Source organism: Lutra lutra, chromosome 1 (assembly GCF_902655055.1).
Source record: "Lutra lutra chromosome 1, mLutLut1.2, whole genome shotgun sequence".
Taxonomy (NCBI): Eukaryota; Metazoa; Chordata; class Mammalia; order Carnivora; family Mustelidae; genus Lutra; species Lutra lutra.
Genome location: NC_062278.1, coordinates 211,129,405 through 211,146,898, shown reverse-complemented (window position 1 = coordinate 211,146,898; position 17,494 = coordinate 211,129,405). Strand labels below are relative to the sequence as shown.

The window sequence follows — 17,494 nt, the reverse complement described above, 5'->3', positions numbered from 1 at the left end:
GAGAGAGAGAGAGGGGAAAGCAGGCTCCCTACCGAGCAGAGAGCCCGATGCGGGGCTCGATCCCAGGACTCTGGGATCACGACCTGAGTCGAAGGCAGAGTCTTCAACCCACTGAGCCACCCAGGCGCCCTGAGGCTGTCTGCTTTAAAACGTTAATCGTTTCTTACTCTTCTTCATTGCTTGCTAGATTATAGATGCCAGGAGGGGTGGGGCTTGCACCTCTTGGTGTCCCTCTCTGTCCCCTAAGGATCTGGCACACAGTAGGTGCTCAATAAAGGCTTGTCATGGGTAAAGCTAGGTGTCCCTCTACACAGCTCAGAGACATTGCTGGACTGCATAGCATACCACAGGCAACCAGCAGAGTCCCAGTCCCGCCCCTACGGCTCACCTGCTTAAGGAAACAGGAACAGCCTGGGGGCAGTAGCCCCACCCCACTGACGTGCAGACCCTGAATCGAAACCAAGGCTCCTGCAGGCTCTAAGGACAGCAAGAGTGAGGGCGTTGGCTGCCCAGGGGTCTCCCAGGTAAGTGCAGGGGGTGGGAGTCCCTTAGCCAGCCACACGCCCACTTCTGGGCCTGCCCCATGCTGGGTGAGGCCCGGGCGCCAGGAGCCTCAGCGTCATCCCAGATTTCTAGAAGACAGAGCATGAGAGCCAGGCTGGGCCAGAAGGAGGGACAAGGTGGTAGAGACCAGAAAAGCAGAAGGAATTTCCAGTGGGAGCTGACCACTGAAAAACGGAGCTGGGGCTGGGGGGATGGCATTCCTGGCAGGGAAACAGCATGGACCAAGGTGTGGAGGGTAAGAGAGCTTGGTCAGTTTGGGGTAGAGCAAGGATGTCCATAGGGCTGGAGTGTGGGGGACAAGGAGATGGGGGAAGCCCCAGTGTCTGGGTCAGGAGGTCAAAACTTAGTACGGATTCATTCATCCCTGGATGTTCATCACCAGACACCCCTGCACACTCGTCTGTGCCTGCCCAGCACCAGGTAGTACTGGGGACCCAGAAAAATCCAAAATGACCTAGCCCTGGGCCAGGTCTCTGGGCGCCCTTGATGTGGGGGAGACAGAAACAGACACAGTGCTTTGTGCATCTCGGTCTATTGGTAGTAAATGACTCGGGCGCTCGCCCAGGCCCCAGAGCTTCCCACTCACGTCTCCCCTTGCCAAACCAGTGTGACAACAGGACTGACCCCGGTGGTTCTTAGGATCGCAAACTGACCATCAGCCATAACCATCTGGAAACTTTGAAGAAAAAAATCTATTACTTACATAGCCCTGGTGTGTCCATGGCAGGCCAGGGGGCACACAACCAGGTTGCAGAGAGAGACCAAGCCAGCGCACATGGCCCTGGGGTTCTGCTTTATTGGGCTTGGGGGGCGTGGCTAGGGTTTGGGGGGTTCACTCCTTATTAGTGAATGTATAAGAGCAGGAATTTGAAGCATGGGAAGAGGGAAAAAAGAAAAGAAAGAAGTGGGGGAAATGATCCAAATGGCCAGTTATCAAAATCAACTAGGATGTCTGAAATAAAGGAGCCTCGTGGTGGGGCTGTGGGGGTGGGGGAGATAAAGGGGGGGAGAATCCCAGCTCTTTATCTAGTTGTGCGGCTCTCAATGTGTTTATTTGTGATAGACTTCAGTGAGTTCAAGCAGATGACTTGGCAGTCAAAGCTTAAGTCAGGCACTTGAATTAACAGAAAGAAAAACTTGCCTTCCGGACTCACACTACACGCAGACTCTTGAGCTCCACGAGGCAAGGCTAGGCAAAACTTGGGCAGGAGCAGAGGGGAAGATGGGAGACAGAGAAGGGGGCCAAGGCTTTGTCTAGGGGAAGAGACAGGAAAGCTGCCTGGAGGAGGGGATATTTTTGTTGGGTCTTGAAGGATAAATAGGAGTTCTCCCAGGTAGAAAAAAGAACAAACCTGGACACTACTGGATTCATGAATATTTATTATATACACAGAGCGCGTAGTTCTGAAGGAACTGTATTTTCCCAGGCAAATATCATCATATCCCCAAACTACAGATGAAACTAAAGGCACAGAGATATTAAGTGACTTACTCAAGTCACACAGCAGCTGAGTGGGGGAGCTGGGGCTGGAACCCAGGCTATCTGGCTCTGATTCCAGGCTCTTTGCTTTGTCACCGTACTTTTTTTTTTTTTTAAAGATTTTATTTATTTATTTGACAGAGAGAGATCACAAGTAGATGGAGAGGCAGGCAGAGAGAGAGAGGGAAGCAGGCTTCTCGCTGAGCAGAGAGCCCGATGTGGGACTCGATCCCAGGACCCTGAGATCATGACCTGAGCCGAAGGCAGCGGCTCAACCCAATGAGCCACCAAGGCGCCCTGTCACCGTACTTTATTAAGTATTTCTTAATAGATCTCTTTAATTTTACTCGTCCCAGAATGCCTTTGGGCCTCTCTCGGGAAGGCGTGCTCAGCATCTGTCTTCTGGCAAAAGAAAGTCAATATTGACCAGGTTAGTCAATATGTCCCCACCTCTGGAAACAGCCCAGTAATAATGACCTTCTGCAATATTGAAACATTAGATAGGGCCGGTGTAGGGGGTAGGCCAGGTTAGGGACAGAATTAAGGGTGACCGTGAAGGGTTCTGAGCAGACCACCCAGCAGGGCATGACCCTGTGGCTGGTTTTGCATTGATTTGATACTCTTTTACAAATCAGGACTATTGGGGCGCCTGGGTGGCTCAGTTGGTTAAGCGTTTGCCCTTCGGCTCAGATCATGATCCCAGGGTCCTGGGATGGAGCCCAGCTTCGAGCTCCCTGCTCAGCAGGAAGACTGCTTCTCCCTCTCCCATTCCCCATGCTTGTGTTCCCTCTCTTGCTGTGTCTCTCTCTGTCCAATAAATAAATAAAATCTTTTTTTTTAAGATTTTATTTATTTATTTGAGAGAGAGAGACAGTGAGAGAGAGCATGAGAGGGGAGAAGATCAGAGGGAGAAGCAGATTCCCCGTGGAGCTGGGATCCCAATGCGGGGCTCGATTCTGGGACTCCAGGATCATGACCTGAGCTGAAGGCAGTTGCTTAACCAACTGAGCCACCCAGGCACCCAATAAATAAAATCTTTTAAAAATAATTTTTTAAAAATCAGGACTATTCTTTTTCTTCAGCTCCCTGTCATTGGCTCACAATTCCAGTGTTACCTTGAGCTTAAAACTGTCGAAACTCATATGAATTCATGTTGTTGTCCCTGACACATTACAGATGTGGCTTTGGTGCCACCAGACATGATGATGTTGGGAGCAAAGGAAGTTACTCAGGGCCACATCTCTCTAGTGTTTCTTCACTTACCATTTTCTTTTTAAGATTTTATTTATTTATTTGACAGGCAGAGATCACAAGTGGGCAGAGAGGCAGGCAGAGAGAGAGGGGGAAGCAGGCTCCCCTCTGAGCAGAGAGCCCAATGTGGGGCTCGATCCCAGGTCTAGATCATGACCTGATCATGACTTGAGCGAAGGCAGAAGCTCAACCCACTGAGCCACCCAGGTGCCCCTTCACTTACCATTTTGCCATGTCCCCATAGCTCCTGGGATGTTGATATTTATTTAAATAAAGTCAGTTCATCTTTTAAAAAAGTATTTGAGAGAGAGAGAGAGAGCGTGCACTAGCAGGAGGGACAGAGGGAGAGGGGGAGAGAATCTCTAGCAGACCCCATGCTGAATGTGGAGCCCAATGCAGAGCTTGATCTCAGGACCCTGAAATCGCACCCTGAGCCAAAACCAAGAGTCGGGTGCTTACCCGACTGTGCCACACTGGTGCCCCTCAATAAAGTCAGTTTTTAAGCTTAAATGCATATATTTATAAAGGGAGCTTTCAAATACTTGGTAGTAATAGTGTAAAAAGAACAGAAGGACAAGGAAAAATTCTGGGAGGATTTTTGGGAGAAGCCAATGAATGAATGCATAGTAGGTGCTCAAGAAACACAAGCCGGTTTCAAGCCTGTTGCTCTCACCAGCTTGGAGGACTTACCCAAGGAGGAGGCACCATGAGCTGTAAGAACAGAGCAAAGTACAGGAGGTGGACCAGGCTTGACTCTCTCTCCTCCCTCCTACTGCCAGGTAACCGCTCCCCAGAAAGCCATGACAGAGGCAGGAAAACTGCCCCCACCACTGCCCCCTCGACTGGACTGGTTTGTGCAGACTCAGGTGGTTCAGCTCTCCCAAGAAGGGGTCCCTGCATGGTTCCACGGTGCCATCTCGAGAGAGTAAGGACACACACACACCTTCCACCATGCCCTTTCCTTGTCTGCCCCCACCCTGGGCAGATTTTCTACAGAATTCTGGACTCAGCTTGGCTTGGTGAAAAGAGCTCTGAAGTCCTGGGCAGGTGGGGACTCAGTGTGGGACGTGGGCCAGTTACTTCCCATCCTTGGACCTCAGCTTTCTCTATACTAGTGGCCACCAGATCAGCACTGCCAGGGACCCATCCCCCGAAGCCAGGCATCTGCCATCAATCATGGCAGGGTGCAGCCTCTGAATCCTTCTTAACACAGTGTCCCAAACAGCGGCTCTCCATCCATCAGGGACATGACCTACATGCCCTTTCTACACTGGACTGAGTTCTGAGGACATGAACAAATACATCTCATTAGTTTACCCCCTCGGTTCTCAAACAAATGAAGAGAACATCTATGGCCACCATTAGCCTAGAGACATTGAGAGAATGTCACAAAAGCCACCAAGAGGGCAGATTGGCCGCCATCTCTGAGTTTTGGGGCAGGGTCACCCCTAAGAATATAATGTGAGCCACGTGTTGCAATTTTAGCTTTTAGTAGCTATAGTAAAAGAAGTAAAAAGAAACAGGCAGAATTAATTTTAATCTTATCTTTTCTTCAACCCAGTATATCCAGGATATTATCATTTCAACATGAGCACTAAAGGCTCACTCATTCCTTTATCCTATAGTAAGTCTTGAACCTCTGGTATCCTATGCCAAAAGCACATCTTAAAAACCACATTCTAAGTGCACAGTAGCTACACGTGGTCAGTGGCCTCTGGAGTAGACAGCTTGGGTCTCCCCAAGTCTCCCCATCTTGTCCTGTAGAAGGCCACCTTCCTTCCTCTCTGTGACCCCAGAATAATCATAGACATGATGGTGGTGAATACTAGTAGTGATTTGGTGAGAAGTTACTGGGTATGAAGGCATTTCAGGCATCAGGAAGGCAGGCAAGGGTGGTGGGGTATAGAAGAAAGTCTGTCCTGGGGTCAAAGTCATCAGAGGCCTTCTGCCCCTGATGGGAACATCCCTGTGCCTGAGTATCCCAAGGTCTGAAACCACCACAACAAAGGGGTTTAGGTTTGTTCAGTCCTGGGATGACGGGTGCACATCTCCCTCCTGTGTCTGTCCTTCCAGGGACGCCGAGAATTTGCTGGAGTTAGAGCCAGTGGGATCCTTTCTCATTAGAGTGAGTCACAGCCACGTGGGCTACACGCTGTCCTACAAGTAAGGCCTGAGCTAGGGGTCAGGGAAGGGGTGGGAGGGCTCCAAGGTTTCCTGGGAGGAGGCAAGGGGTGTATCATGCCACAACTGCTCAGAGATGAACTGGTGTAAAGTTCTAGCCAAATCTGGCTGGAATGAGCAGCTGCAGGTCCGGCTATAACCAGCAGATGGGGGCTTCGTGGTAACAGCCTATGTGTCTGAGAACAGGGGCTGCTGGGAGCCCAAGAGTGGCTGCTGCCCTCCCCTAACCACCCCTCCCCATTCAGCCATCTGCTTGGCAACTCTGTGACTCCACCTGCAGGGACATGTTAAGGAAACTTAGTGCAGTCCAGCTCCTTAAGGCCTCAGAACCTGACCGGGCGTCCCACAGGATTCAACAACACAAACTACTTTTCAAAAAGGACTCCAGTCCAAAGGGATTAAAAAAAAAAAAAAAATCCAATGGCTTCACTGGAGAGTTACCCACCGTGGGAGAAGTTTAGGCCCCGAGTCACACAGTCTAAGGCCACTTACATGCTGTGTGACCTTGGACAAGTTACTCAACCTATCTGCCTCCCCCAAAGTCCTCATCTCTAATATAGGAATGCGAAAGTCATTCAGACTGTTGTGAAAATTAAATGAGATATAGTAAGCACATAGTAGGCCATTAATAAGTGCATCCACCCATTAACAGACCACTTATTGAGGACCTGCTGTGTGCCAGGCGCATAGACTTAGCCTGGGGGCCTGACTCCGGTTTTCACTACCATCACTTCTACTGATCCTTTGACTCCAGCCAGACACCGAGCTAAGCTTTTATCTGCGGTAGCTTATTCCATTTTCGTGAGAAATCCCAAGGTCAGCCTTAGTAGCCCCACGTTATAGATGGGGAAACTGAGTCACAGTGTGGTTAGTACCAGTGTCACATGGCTAAAAAAATGCAGAAATCTCCTTGGGAACCTAAACACTAGAGCTGCAGCCTCAGTGCCACCAGATGGGGGAGGGAGGAGATGGGGTTGGAAGGAGGAGGAATAGGACTTCTAGCCCCAGCAGTGTCACCGCAGAGCCCAGAGCTGCTGCCGCCACTTCATGGTGAAGCTTCTGGATGATGGGAGCGTCATGATCCCTGGGGAAGAGAAGGCCCATGCCTCGCTGGACGCCCTGGTCACATTCCACCAGCAGCAGCCTGTGCGGCCCCACAAGGACCTGCTGACCCAGCCCTGTGGGCAGGTAAGGGTTGGAACCCCTGGGGGACTGTAGCTGCCCTCGCAGGGGCCAAGCCCCCAGACTCATTTTGTTCCCATGTTCCCCATTCAGCCTCTTGTGATTCTGTCATGCTTGTGGTCCCTGCCCTCCCACAGCCCCACCCGTTCTGGTCCTCCTTCCCTGCCTCACCCCTGCCCCCCAGGCTAATTTGTTACAAGGGTTCGTTTGTGGGGGTATAACCTTGGCTGATCTATAGGAATAATATATCTCCTTATAAGGCTCATGGGAGTGGAAGGGGATGGCGGTGGGGGGGGTCGCGGGGTGCTCCTACCCTCGGAAGCTACTGTGGGAGTGGCAGGCTTCCATACAAGGTTCATGGGCAAGGCAGCCCTCAGCGCCACCTTCTAGGGTTTGTCTGGGACCCTGGGACCACCCCCATCTCCCTTTTGGGGCTGAGCAGTAGATGCCCTCTGCCCTACAGAAGGATCCAGAGAACTTGGATTATGAGGATCTCTTCCTTTACTCCAATGCACTGACTGAGGAAGTCACCAGCCCCGCCCATGTCCCCAGGGAACATCAGAATCCTTCCTCCTCCTATCCCAGGGCTGCACCTGAGAAGGTATGTGACAGAAAGCTCGCATCTCCAACGCAGGGGTGGGGCAGGGGCAGAAGTGGCCAACAGCTGCCAGAGGAGACTTTCTGGAGTGAAAAATTAGACCCTATAACTCCAAGTATAAAACCTTCCAGTGATTTTTCAAGACACTGCAATGAAATCCAAACTGTGACCTCAGCTACTCCTTGTGCCCAACACCAGCCCAGCTCCAGCCTCCTGTTATCCTTTCTGTTGTTCTGATGCATCAAGCTAGCCTTAGGACCTTTGCATGTGCTGGTCCCACCTCAGGACCTTTGCACATGTTGGTGCCACCCACCTCAGGTGCCACACACCTTTGCACATGCTGTGTGTGCTCTGCTCCCAGATTTCCCATGCCTGGCTTCTTTCTTCAATTCAAGTGTCTCCCTCCCCAGACTCCAGACTGGAAGTAGTCCCCTCTGCATTCTCCATCACCTCACCCTGTTTATTCACTGCAGAGCTCTCCTCACAATTTAAAAAGTCTTTTTGGTGGATTAAAAATTTGTGCATTTTCATGTTTCCTGCCTGCATCCCCTATCAGACTGTGATAGTGGTGTCCTCCATGCCCCCACATGGCAGGGAAGTTCTGATAATAGTGGCAATGAAACAGGCTGGTAGGATGAACATCAGTGGGTGTGGAGCTAAGTGGTGAAGGGAACAGTCAGGGGAACAGTCAGGGAAGGCCTCCTGGGGGAGATGGTATAGACCTGGGATGCATAGGATAAGGGGGAGTCAGTCACACACAGCTATGCAGAGAGGGTGTTTCAGGCAGAGAAAAGAGCACATACAAAGGTCCTGAGGCTCAGTGTATTTGCAAATCAAAAGAACAACAATAGCCAGTATGTGTATGGAGTGGGGTGAATGAAAGGGAGGTCCCTGGGAGGCGAGGGACCAGGAATAGCAGGAGCCAGTCATGCAGGGCCTTGGGGCCTGGGTGAGGAGCTGGCATTCTAGTCCAGTTGTGCAGGGGAAGTTGCAATGAGAGAGCCTGTGGCTGCCAACTGCAGGAGGGGCTGCCTGGTGGCAGTAAGGAGGTGGCAGGAAGGAGGCAGGGACTGTCCAAGGCAGAGACTGGGAGGGACCAGAAAAGGATCCCTGGGGGTAGAGCAAGAAGAGGATATTTGAGGCATTTTAGAAGGGAATCTGGAGGTGGGGGGTGAGGGGAAGCGAGCTGCTGTCATGGTTTGAGTCCCTGGGGCCTCCATTATTTGGGAGGTGATCCCAAGATGTGCCAGTAGGGGAGCGGGGAAGTGGGACAGAAGAGGGCAGCCCATGAAGGGCGTGTTAGGGAGCAGGTTCCCCTGTGGGCAGCCAGGGTTTGGTCTCCCCCAGGAAGGCTAGAACTCTGCATGGGACATGCACACCGGTTATCCCACCTTAGGGGTAAGGAGTTGGGGTATTGATACTCCATCTCCCATTAGTCCTTGGTCAAGTGCTGCTCCTGGGAGATTTTAATTTTCTGCACTTCTGGCCTGCTATGGATTCATAGAAGGTCCCCGGCCAGAGTCCCCTCTGCTGGCCTTTGGGAGTGGAGCTGGGGGCACTGAGTGCTCAGGGCAAAGGGAGATGGATGGGGCATTGTCAGCATCTGCCGCCAAGGTCACCTGAATGACCAAGTAGATCAGGGCCTGAGGACCCTATCTGGCCTGTTTCTGTCTGGCCCATGAGCTAAGCAGGGCTTTCATGTTTTTGAGCAGTCGAAAAGCATAAAAATAAAAGTAATATTTCATGAGCTGTGAAAATCAGATGAAAATGGAATTTCCACACCATCAAGTTTTGCTGGAATGCAGGCATGCACACTCGTTGCCAAACCATCTCAGTTGCCTCAGAACAGAGACTGTGTGGCCAAGAAACCTAAAAATATTTACTCTCTGGCCCTTTATGAAAAGAGTTTGCCAGTCTCTGGGGTAGATAATGAAGGTGTTCATGCGGATGGGGAGGGGGCATGGGATCAGGTTTGGGGTTCACTTGGAGTCCTTCTCACCCCTCCAGATGTCTGAGTGGGACCCATGTCCCAACCTCCAGGACAGATTCAGAGCTCTGGTGGGTGGGATGGCCCAGGTCTCACCTGCTCTTGGTTTCAGACCTCAGCAAGCCCGGTCCTGCTTCACTGGCCAAAGGGAAGGGAGCCACGAGCACAGATGGACAGAGTCTCCACGGAGGAAGCCACTTCCTCCTGCCCCCCAAAAGCTCCTCTTGAGAAGGCCTGCCGGAAACTCTGGAGGAACCTCAAGACACTCCCTGAGACAGGCAAGAGGGTCCAGCAGCAGCTGACATCCCACCTGCCATCTATGAACTTGTCATCGCTCTGGAGTGCTGGGCCACCAACAGTGACACACAGCTCAAGGACCACGCCAGGTGACACACACTGGGAAGGTAATGTTGACACAGACAGCTCAGTGGCCATGTCTCCTGCAAGCCCCTCATGGCCCCAAGATCGAAGAGACAGAGCCGACCCATCCAGGAAGGCCTCAAGATTGGCTAGCTGGAGCGAGGCGACCCCGAGGGTCAAGGGTTGGCACCAAGCGGTAGTGAGGGCCCTGTCCTCAAAAGTGTCCAGACCAGAGACAAAGGACTTGGCAGAATCCCAGAAGGACTGGCTCCCTGAGGAGTACCACCCACCACCACCCTTTGCCCCTGGGTACTGTTAAAGAAGAGCTTTGTCCTGGCTCTGGGGGTTGCTCACACTGGACCCCTTGTTATTTACCCACCAGTCTTCAGGAACCGAGAAATGTAATAAAGACATTGCTTGGGTCTGGTCCTGCAGTTGCCGGTGGGGTGACCTGGTGATTTGAGTAATAATAACCAGTTACAGGAAGGGTCTAGGGCACATACTGTGTGCCAGGCCCCACGCCAAAGCCTCCACATTCATTATTTCTGTTCCGCCTCTGAGCAGGCCCAGCAGGTAGGCTCATGCTGCATATTTTAAAGAAGAGACTAAGGGTCAGAGAGGAGGAGAGGCACAGCCAAGGTCACCCAGTTATAGGGGGTCAGTGCCAGGATTTGAAACCCAGTCAGTTGGAGTCCTTTCCCTACATCCTCTGTCCCTGGCTCACCCCTAAGTACATCGTTGCCTATAAACAGAGCTGTTCACACCTTCCTCCTGGGGTTCTCATGCAAATGAAGGAGGTGAGACTTGGAGAGGGCTTGGCACACGGTACACACTTCCAACACCAACAGCAGATTTAGGAGAAGCATATGAGCCCCTTTAAAGAAGAAGACAGCCAGCCCAGGGTCATGGTTAGCAGTGGGATCTGGAGGAAATCCCAGGTCACAAGACTGTGTGACATCTAGTGAGTTCCTACACCTCTCTGGGCTTGTTTTCTCATCTGGAAAATGGGGAGAGCAGCAATCCCTCTTCCTCAGGATGAACCAAAAGGATGCACATAAAAACTGAGGCTTTGGCTCAGAGTAGGTGCTTAGTAAGTGGAAGCTGGGTGGGGGGGGCAGTGACACACAGTGAAAGGGTCTGGGAAGGGGCGTGGTAGCTCGTTTCGATTCCAGGAATGACCATCCCTCCCTGGAATTACTGGGGCTCTAGGTGAGCCCCCAGATGTGGTGGAGTGGGTGTGGGGCTTCTCAAATCCTCAAAGTGTAGATATTCTGGGATCTGGAAAGAGGTGAGCCTGGGCTCAAGGCTGCCTTTACAGATGACGTGAGGTGTGGCCTTGGGCTAATAAGTCCGTTCCCTCCGAATGAAGTGTGATTGCTTCTCAGTCAACCCTGCCGGGATGCCACAGGCAGCCAATGCAATGGCAGAGAGACAAGTGCTTTGTAAACTGTACAGTGCCAGCCTCAGTGAATGACATTGCTGCCACCTCCCCCAGAGACCTCCTCTGGCTGTTCTAATGAATGAGCATGGAGTTAAAGCTTTGGTCCCTTTGAGAAGCTCAAGGATTGGGAGGAAAGAGGGGGCTTGAGAGGTTGGAGGCAGGGTTCAGCCTTGGGAGGCCCGGGGGTGAGATCCCATGGGTGTGATCTCCACATCTGGTCTCTGCCCCCCAAAACTCACAGCCACCAGTGCACCTCCAGCCCTCACGGTGGACAGAGATCTAGAATTCAGCCACTCCCTAGTATAAATGGGGAGATCAGGGTTCAGAGGGCACAGCCCCACCCAGGGTCACGCAGTGAGGGCAGAGGTGAGAGCCCAGGCTTCCTCTCTCCCATCCGGCAGGTTTAAGGTGAAACACGTGTCCTCCAAGCAGATGTGACTCAATGATGTGTGTTTATTCCTGGAACCCAGGGAGACCGGATTCCTCCGTGGAGTGAGGGGTCACCCCGTCCTCCTCTGACCTGGCTTCTCCTCCATGGTGCGCTCAGATGCGGATGTGGAAGGTGCTGGGTGCAAAAAGGAGAGTCAGTCATCAGGCAGAGAAGGTGGCCCTCCTTTGTCCCCCCACCCCGCATCCCCGAACTCTCCTGCAGGGACTCCCTGAGGCCAGGAACCACAGCAGGAGATGGATCCCCTCAAGAACCCCAGGCTGTGGCCCCCCTCGACCCCCACAGGAGTGGAAAGCACACCTCTTTGGACGGGAGTTGACATTCTGACTCCGCCGCAGACTTGCTGTGGGACTCTGAGTGAGTGGCTACCCCTGGGCTTCAGTTTACTTCTCTGTAAAATGGGGATAATAGCCATCCCTCTGCTTGGGGCTATAATGAGGGCCAAGGGGGCAAATGCACAGGGCACTGTCACACAGAGATGCTGTCTTCCGTAGGGTTCATTCAGTTGTCATTATTCGTGTCTCTGTACGCTAAGAGACCAGCCGTGCTTCTCCAGGTGGTGGGGGTGCCCTCTGTGCATGTCAGGACACGTAGTAATAGCCACGACTGCAACCCCAGCACATAGATATTGAACATCTACTGTGTGCCAACCCTGCCGTAAAGTCTTTCCATGTACTAACTCAGGGATCGGCCAACTTTTCCCATAAAGAGCCAAATGGTTGGTATTTCCAGCTTCATGCAAGGACTCAGCTGGGCCTTGTAGCTCGAAAGCAACCATGGCCAATCCAAGTACAAGCAGGCCTGGCCGTGTGCCAATAAACCACTGCTGGACACGGAAATTTGAATTTCATATCCATTTCATGAGTCACAGAGCACTGTTAGTCTTTAATCTTTCCCCTGCCATTTAAGAAACATAAAAATCATTCTTTGCTCACGGGAGGTACAAAAACAGGTGGCTGGGCCACCCCCTGTATTAACTGGCTATCAGCCCTACGATGGGGGCTCTGATTCTCTCCAGGACTGCCTAGTACAGTTGTACACTCTGTTCACTGCCAAATGTTCAGGCAAGAGAGAGCTGAAGACCAGCCATGTTGCATTCACCCAAAGAGCTGCATCCACCCACAGGGCGTCACTCACAGGGTCCCCAATTATCCCCATTTTAAAGATGCAGGGACTGAGGCCAGGAAGGCTGGGAAAGTTCTCCAAGGTCACAAATGAATGAACAGAGGAACTTTCACAAATGGAGTCTGTGAACTAGTTCTGTAGGAGCCCCTCTCAGACATGCAAAGTGGCAAGGAGTGTCACACCTGAGGAAGTCAGGTGCCCGCAGGATCATGTTCTGGAAGTCTTCCAAGGACAGCCGCCCATCGTGGTCGCCATCGGCCTCATCTAGCACCTTCTCACACACCAGGCTCACCTCCTCAGCACTCAGCTCCCCCCGCGTCAGCTTGGTCACTGTCTGCTCCAGGTCCCACGCACAGATGTAGCCATCATTGTTAAAGTCTGTGCAGTGGGATGGAGGGGATATGGAGTGGGGGCACAGCTGGGCACAGGCAGGTTGGGCCTCTTGACCCCATGTTACAGAGGAGCAAACTGAGGAACTGGAGAGAACCCAAGACCCTGCGATAATAGCCAGGTCTTGCTTTGGAATTGAGCAGAGTCCTGGTGGGAGGTCATTCATTCACTTCCCAAGTATTTATTGAGCCCCTACTATGTGCCAGGCATATGTGACTGTTTTTCATCTACTCACTCAATAAGGATTTAGAGAGTGCCTATTATGTTCTTCATCTGTGACAAAGTTCCGTTAATTCGACAGGTTTTTAGTGAGCACCTACTATGTTCCAGGCACTGTGATAAATTTCCATTCATTCGGTGAGTCAACAAGTATTTATTGAGCACCTACTTTTTGCCAGGCATGAGAGACCAGTGGGGAAGAAAACAGACACTGTTGCTGCCCTTGGGTCTCATCAGAGAGAAATCCATAAGAAATGAACAGATTATGAACAGAAATTAAGCAGCACTGCTCCGTGCTGGGAGGGAACTAGGATATGGGGTGGAGAGTGATTGAGGGTGTTACTGCTTTTGACCTAGACTTCAAGATGAGCAGGAGTCAAGGAAAAGGTGTTGGCAGGCAGAGGGAACAGCAGATGCAGAGGCCCGGAGGGAGGAAGAGTTTGGAGTGTTGGAGGAAGAGGAAGGCCAGTGTGGCTGGAAAGGAGTAAGTAAGGGGGTGAGGAGAGCAAGTACCAAGTGTGCAGGACAGGGCCACGCAGGGCTTCGAAACCCCCGGGGAGACATCAGTGATGGCAGCGCAGCCTCTGGCCCCAGACAGGGTCTTGTTCCCACTCTCCACCCCACTCCCACGCTCCCCCACCCCCATGCCCTGCACGCACCATAAATTTTAAAAGCATAATAGGCTTTGAGGTCGCGGGGAGCCATTTCGCTCATCACGGAAAACATGTCCAGGAAGTTGTCCAAGGTCATGTGCCCGTCCCCGTCCTCAGAGAACACCTGGGCAATCCTCTGGCGGAACGGGTTGTCCTGGAGGCAGGAAACCGGGAGGCCATCCCTGACCCGGGACTCTGGGCTCCCTATGGAAACGCTCTCAGCACCCGCCTTCCTGAAACCTTCAAGTACCCCCCAACTTCAAACTTCCTCCCGCCCGTGGCCTTCAGGCAACTCCTTGCGCTGGACCTGTGGTCTGGGTGTCCTTGACCCCACTTGTGGCTCCAGATGGAACCACGTGACCTGGTTGAGCCCAATCAGACAGCGCTACCATTGGCAACCATGATTGGTTCTGGGGTAGGTAGCGTGACTCAAACTGGCCAATCAGAGGCTGCCCTGGAAGATGGAGCTGGAGGGACCTGGTGTCGGGTGGTTGCAGAACTGGCAGGAGGGATCTGGGACCACCGGGGTTTCCCTTCACCACCTCGGGCAGACAGGCTGCCTGAGACTAAAGCCCCTTCCTGGGGGAAGCTGAGAGATGGAGGGAGACTCCTGAGCACACCCTCAGAAACCCGGGTTCCAGCCAGACCTGGTAATAGCTCTGCCCCCTGGGGTTTCTCCTCCGGTGTTCCAATACATTTTGTCCCTCTCCAATGAGGTCTCTGTCCCTTGTGGTAAAATCATCTCTGCTCAGTCACTCACCCCACAAATCCCCTTCGGCAGCACAAACTATGTGACAAACATCCAGCTGAGAAGGACCTGCCTTTTTAGAGGCTCTTGCTATGAAAAGCAGAACTCACGTTCCCTGACTACTTGCCATGCCGTAGACTCCGTGCCAAGCCCTTCACCAGCATTATCTCATCCCATTGTTCCAACGACCCCCGGTCTGAATCCTGTCTCTGTCACATCCTAGCTGTGTGACCATGACCAAGTTTCTTAACCTCTCTGAACCTCACTTCTTACATCTGTAAAATGCATCCACTTCATAGGAATGCCACAGCAGGTATCCTTACTATTTTTTCCCTGCCTGCCCAATGGCCCGCGGATACCTTCAGCTCGGGCATGCTGCTGATGAGCTCGTAGGGCACCTTCACATCAGGGCTGCTGGTATAGTCGAGGGGAACGAGCTGGGGAGCCAGGTCCTGGTAGCGATAGAAGAGCCTGGTATGGGGAGGGAAACACCGGGCAGGGCTGGAGATGGCATGGGGAGGACTTGTTCCCTTTCTCTCATTCTTGCCACTGCTCACTCCACACGGGAGGATTGAAGGATCGTGGGTCCCCAAGAGTCATCAGCTCTAGGCCCAGTCCTCAAGCACACAGAGCCAAACATAGGCACATCTACCCCCTGGGGACAGGGCCATAGTGGAGAGGGCCCCAGAGCTAGGGGAAACTCAGTGGGGACATTGATACTGGGCTTTGAAGAATGAGTAGGAGCTGACCAGGCAGGTGGGGATGGCAAAAGGTAGTGTGCTTAAGGTGAGATCGTTTCACATCAAAATTCAGAGAGTCTGAGTGAATCTCTGAATCTCTGAGTATCATCACATTGTTGGCCGCTGGCTCTAGAGACCCCCCATTCTCACATTTTCCTTCTCTCACCCCCCTAATGCAAGCATTCCTTAACTGGGCCAGAGCAGAGACAAAAGGCCAATATTAGGGTTTTTTTAATGCATGCAAGACATTTTGCAAAATACCAAATGCCACCGACACCACCTAGTTGGTGAGGTGAGCTCTCCACTCCAATGTCCTCACCTGCTGTCACCCTATCTTCACTGGGGGCATGAAAAGCAGCAGCCTTGGTGAAACTATCCTTGGTGAGTCAGAGGTCCCCAAGCTGCTAAGGGTTGATTCCAAGGGAGATGGGAGCCCCTGGGTCATATGATGGCTAGGAACTCGAGGAGGAGGTATCTGGGATTTCAGTCCTGACCACCCAGGTCCCTGTCCGGGCCCCCTCAGGGTACAGTCTGGGTCTGGGCTTCTGCATGGCTGTGAGCATTTTCCTCTTCCCCTCTGAGCTTGAGTTATTCTGCTGATAAACAAGAAGCTTGGGCAGACGAAATGTCAGCCCTCTAACTCCTTGGAGCTCTGCCCATCTGCAGAGCTGGGGTCAGCCTCCCCTGTCCAAGCCTCAGTTTCCCCATCAGTAATCTGATCCTGATGGCCAGGGTGACCCTATGAGCTGTCCTCACCCAGACAATGGGGCTCACTGGTGAAAGGTGTGCCCATCAATAATGGATATACCGTGCCCACACAATTCGGGCCTTGGCCCCTATCACTCTGTATCTGAACCCCGGCCGGCTTGGGTTTCATAGCTCCGAGTTCATGGGTCGGGGCCTCTGGACAATGGCTGCGTGGGCACTGAGCAGTAACGTGGGATACCCATCTATGCCTCTCTAGCTCATGCTAACAACCTGCAGCGGCCACAGACTGCCTACCCGCACCCTTACCTGGATGCCACCCCCGCAACCCACAGCTGCTTCTAGCCTCTGCCCCCAGGTGCCCAGCCTCTAGTCCCAGCCTCCTCACACTGGCCTCAGGGGGGATCTTTCTAACATGCAGATCTGTCCTTCCCACCCACCCCCACCGCACCCCTGCTCACATACTCTCCATGACTCCCCACAACCCTTGGGAGAAAGCCCAAGCTAATCAACCTAGAGACAGTGACGATGTGACAAGATGTGGCTTCTCAGCATCCCCATCTCGGCCTCCGTCCACTGACCATGCCCGCAATCCCTCCCTTTGTGTTTTAACCACCATGGGGCACTCAGTCCTGGTCATTGGCAAACATCCTCCAGCGAAGGAGAGAAAGGTGTTTCCAGATCTTCCTCCTTTTCTCCCTGGACTGACCTCATGATTTCCTTTCTTGTGAAGAAGGTGCAGTCCTGCAGAGAGAGATGTTGGCTTGGCCCAGAGCCTGCCTCAGAGGCCACCTTCCTCTCCCTCCCACTGCACGGCCATTTCTGCCTGTTCTCGCACACAGAGCTACACCAGGAATGCTTGTTGGCTGCACACCCAGGACAAATGATGCTGTCCCCACTTCTCAGGCCAGGAAGCCAAGGCTGCCAAACCTCCTGAGGGTCCAGCCGATCACCCCTACCTGATACGCTTCCAGCTGCTCATGAGTGAAGACTGTCTGCTTGTTGCCCATGCTGAAGACCACTGCCAAGACTCTGAGACAAACTCCCGAAGCTCCCCAGTCTCCTCAGGACCACACGGGCTTCCAGGCGGCTGCACACCAGTGTCTGGGCAAATCTCCCTGCCCTGGCGTCACCTGCCCACCCGCCCTGTCACCCCCAGTCTGGTAAGATCAAGTTACAGCTGAGCTCTCCGAGTACGTTCATGGCTACCAGGACAAGAAGGACTGCAGGAGGTCCCAGAACAGCAGACCACATCTGTCATGACTGGGTGAGGCTGGGGGTATGGGGCCCCTTCCAGAGACAGGCAGAGTGATGGGGCGACAGCAAGCGGATCCCAGCTCAAATACCACCTATCCACCCACCAGCTTTGTGCCTTAGACACGTCACCTGACTTCTGTAAGCCTCGTTTGTAAGATGGAAGTT

General features: G+C 52.7%; 2 protein-coding genes across 5 annotated transcripts; one reads left to right on the top strand and one right to left on the bottom strand.

Moving 5' to 3' along the window:
* The first annotated feature begins 418 nt into the window (after positions 1-418).
* HSH2D (hematopoietic SH2 domain containing) lies at positions 419-10,037 on the top strand. 3 transcript variants are annotated; one of them, XM_047698926.1, is made up of 7 exons: positions 419-524; positions 2,401-2,474; positions 4,075-4,220; positions 5,369-5,458; positions 6,499-6,664; positions 7,122-7,259; positions 9,356-10,037. In XM_047698926.1, the coding sequence occupies exons 3-7, from the start codon at positions 4,096-4,098 to the stop codon at positions 9,920-9,922; spliced, it is 1,086 nt and encodes a 361-aa protein (XP_047554882.1). In that variant the 5' UTR covers positions 419-524; positions 2,401-2,474; positions 4,075-4,095; the 3' UTR covers positions 9,923-10,037. The 3 variants fall into 3 exon arrangements, with proteins under 3 accessions (XP_047554882.1, XP_047554889.1, XP_047554897.1); XM_047698933.1 differs by lacking the exon at positions 2,401-2,474; XM_047698941.1 differs by lacking the exons at positions 419-524; positions 2,401-2,474 and having other exon boundaries at positions 3,705-4,220.
* Positions 10,038-11,479: 1,442 nt separating this feature from the next.
* CIB3 (calcium and integrin binding family member 3) lies at positions 11,480-17,170 on the bottom strand. 2 transcript variants are annotated; one of them, XM_047698911.1, is made up of 6 exons: positions 17,032-17,158; positions 16,782-16,816; positions 14,987-15,098; positions 13,886-14,033; positions 12,800-12,995; positions 11,480-11,609 (listed from the first exon to the last, which is right to left on the bottom strand). In XM_047698911.1, exons 1-6 carry the CDS (start codon positions 17,080-17,082, stop codon positions 11,588-11,590), a joined length of 564 nt encoding a protein of 187 aa, XP_047554867.1. In that variant the 5' UTR covers positions 17,083-17,158; the 3' UTR covers positions 11,480-11,587. The 2 variants fall into 2 exon arrangements, with proteins under 2 accessions (XP_047554867.1, XP_047554875.1); XM_047698919.1 differs by lacking the exons at positions 14,987-15,098; positions 16,782-16,816 and having other exon boundaries at positions 17,032-17,170.
* Between the last annotated feature and the right edge of the window lie 324 nt (positions 17,171-17,494).